Genomic DNA, 3,298 nt, shown 5'->3' with positions numbered 1-3,298 from the left:
TTTCCAACTCTTCCCTAATAAGAAACAATTCTCTTGACAAAAAAGAACATATGTACAAGTCATAATCAGAGAAAATAAGGGGGATTTCCTGGCCATAGTGGCATAGGTATTAATTAAATACAGTCATAGCATTTGTAACATAAATGTACTTCATTGACTCAGACCTATAAAAACAGAAAGCATTTGCCCTTAAATACAAGATGAAAGGAGTTAGTTAACTGCAATTACAAAGATTACTGAGCTCCATACATGCAGATGAGGTAGTCCAAATATGGAAACAAGAGACTAAAAGGGGCCACACCCATTGCTGAGGGTATATAAATGCCCAGATAAGGAGTGACATTCAAACTCAGAATCTTTTCATTTATACTCAGCTGAACTCACACCTGCTGTCAACATGTCTTACAGCTGCTGCTCTGGAAACTTCTCCTCCCAGTCCCATTGGGATCACCTGCAGTACCCACGGCCATCCTGTGGCTCCTCATACCCCAGCCGTCTGGGATCCTCTCTCCACAGTGGCTGTCATGAGAACGTCTTCCAGCCCATCAGATGCCAGACTTCCCATGTGGTCCACAGCTCCTGCCAGAGGCCCTGCTACCGTCCAAGGACCTCTAGATTCTGCAGTCCCTGCCAGACGACATATGCTGGCACTCAGAGCTTTGGGTCCAGCAGCTGCCACTCCCTGGGCTATGGGTCTGGAAGCTCTTACTCACTGAGCTGTGGATCCAGTGGCTTCAGACCTCATGGATTCTCTTCATTGGGCCATGGATCTGGATTCTGCCACCCATCCTACGTGCCGTATAGAACCTGCCAGACTTCTTGTCACAGACCAAGCTGCGGATCTGGATCTGGGTTCTACTGATCATCTTACCATTTTCCAATCTTACCTCCATTGTTACCTGTACCTTGATTCTTGACCTTTATGGTCTTCCTATTTATAGGAAAAAATTATTCTCTTATTGCCTGACTGCCAATATTTTTCATTTCTCTCTGACTCCAAGTACTGTCTGATGGGTGTCCTTTGAGAACTCTGCAGTTATTAATTCAAAATAAAGTCTAAAGTCTGCATTGAAAATGACATTTATGTTGTTGAATTTTCTATGGAAATTCTAAAGTTAAGCCAGTAAGGTACTGATTAAATATTGTCTGCTTTTGGAAGTAGTTTCCAGAGTGGGATTGTGGTTGTAAAGTAGTAAAAGTATTAATATTAAGTGTACAGCATGCATAGGAACACAGGTTTTGAAGTTCTGGGAAGTGTGAATGAGAACAAGGTTTCAGGGGCCTCAGATATAGTTCTTTCCTAAGAACAGGAAGAAAAATACACAGTTTGGAATTTTTGACATTTATAATTAAATCCTAGATGCAGGAAAGAACTTTATTTCTATAAATGGTGGTTTCTCAAGTCTCTGCCAACTGGTCTGTCATATCAAGCTAGTTGATAGTTCTATTTAGCATGCAGAGAATACAGTGTATTTAGATGTTATGGCTATGGTTTCCCTCATGCACGGATGGTGTGTATTTTGGTTTAAATATGAAGTGTTTCCCACAGGCTCATGCTTGAGTTGGAGTTTCCCAGATGATGATCTATTTTAGCAGCCTGTGTAAATGTTAATAAGTAAGGCTAAGTCACCAGACTGAGCCTTTGAGTGTAATAGCTCAGCAGTAGTGAGCTCTGCTGTCTCTATTCCCTTGTCTACACCATGTGAATGCTCCCCTCCTCACTGGTGATAACAACAGGAGGAGCCACTCTGTTATGCTTCCCTGAAATGCTTAATTTACAAACCTCTGAAATTGCGAGCCCATTGTAAATCATTCCCATTCGCTGTTTGCCAGGGTTTGGGGGCCCTGAAACACAAAGTAATGAGCACAGTGGGAATATAATTTATTACAGCCATAAGAGAAAACAATGTATGGATTCTTAAAAATGTTAAAAACAGAACTACCATGTGATTCAGCGATTGCGCTACTGTGTAACTAAAGAAGATGAAACCAGCCTGCAAAGGAGATGTGCTCACATCATTCACATAGGAGTACTTTCACATAGCCTAGAAGTGGAAATGTTCATGATGAGGGGTTGTAGAAATATTCCACATGCAGTGGACTATTAACCATTAAAATGATAAGATCCTAGCCTTGAGACAGCATGGATGAAACAGGGGGCCATTATGTTAAAATAAAAAAAAAAGCCTGCACAGAAAGACAAGCCCTGAATGATCCCACTGACGTGCAGTCTAATAAACAGTTGACCCCACAGATGTCATTTCCCACAGATTAAAGACAGACAATTCTAATTGTAGCATAGCCTTAAAGATTTCTAACATTCTTGTATGATGCTGCAAGTAGTAAATGGATTAGTTTACACTAAGTTAAACATAGTGTGATCTTTCAGAATGCATTGCTCAGGATGACTTTGGATAATAAAAATAGCTTCATGTTGTGATTTCCAGGTTACTGCTTCCTTTAATCATAAGTATTTGTTGTGTACTTGAAACGCGGTTAATACTACTGAGGAACTTTACTTTCAGTTGCCATTTAATTAATGTAAGTTACTCTCGGTGGGTGTGGCAACCACCAAAGAATAATATATTTGACTCTATTATTTAGTGATAGTTAAGAAGTATCTTAATTTATACCTAATGTATTCTTATTGTATACGTATTTGTTTGAGGTTAGTCAAACTCAAGTAGCAATTTTTTTAGTTTGGTTGTTTGAAACATCTTTTTGTTCTATTTCTCTATGTTTTAAAAAAATATCTTTTAAATAGGAAACAGTGTTAATTTTAGCCCAATCTGATATTTAGAATCTTGTGTTTAGAGTTTTTGCTCATATTACATTAATTTCTATCTACCTACTTACCATTTGCTATTATCCATCTTATATGTCTCTCTTCTTTCATATAGTTTTGAGGAATCTTTATAAAATGGTTTCCTGTTACACTTTAACTCTATTTTTTAAAAAATCTATATTTTTAGCAATTCCTAAAGAGGATAATGAAAGTAACTGTTCACTTCTATCCATACACTCAAAGTCATGAACTACTTTATTAGTGGTACATAAAATAATTTTTCAGGCATAATTCACTTAGATTTTAGTCTCTATTATTATTTTTTCTGGTGTTTTTGATACAGGGTCTCCTTGTAGTCCCAGGTGGCCTGGAACTTACTATGTAGACCAGGCTTGCTTGTATATCACAGAGATCCACCTGCCTCTACCTCCCCGGTACTGGGACTAAAGGTGTGTACCTCCATACCTTTTTGTCTATTCAAATTTTCTTCTGATATAATTATTGTTCTCAGGG

The 3,298-nt window shown here is 38.4% G+C and overlaps 1 protein-coding gene across 1 annotated transcript; it reads left to right on the top strand.

Moving 5' to 3' along the window:
- The first annotated feature begins 346 nt into the window (after positions 1-346).
- Positions 347-862, top strand: LOC103736494 (keratin-associated protein 13-1). Its single transcript, XM_008836009.2, has one exon. It carries the CDS (start codon positions 398-400, stop codon positions 860-862), a length of 465 nt encoding a protein of 154 aa, XP_008834231.1. The 5' UTR covers positions 347-397.
- Positions 863-3,298: the final 2,436 nt, after the last annotated feature.

The sequence above is a fragment of the Nannospalax galili genome, unplaced genomic scaffold (genome assembly GCF_000622305.1).
Source record: "Nannospalax galili isolate Female #2095 unplaced genomic scaffold, S.galili_v1.0 scaffold136, whole genome shotgun sequence".
In the NCBI taxonomy this organism is placed as follows: domain Eukaryota; kingdom Metazoa; phylum Chordata; class Mammalia; order Rodentia; family Spalacidae; genus Nannospalax; species Nannospalax galili.
This window is presented reverse-complemented; position numbering and strand designations above follow the sequence as displayed.

Excerpts from the sequence above, each read along its gene's own strand:
- LOC103736494 (XM_008836009.2), top strand. The coding sequence starts at position 398 with ATGTCTTACAGCTGCTGCTCTGGAAACTTCTCCTCCCAGTCCCATTGG.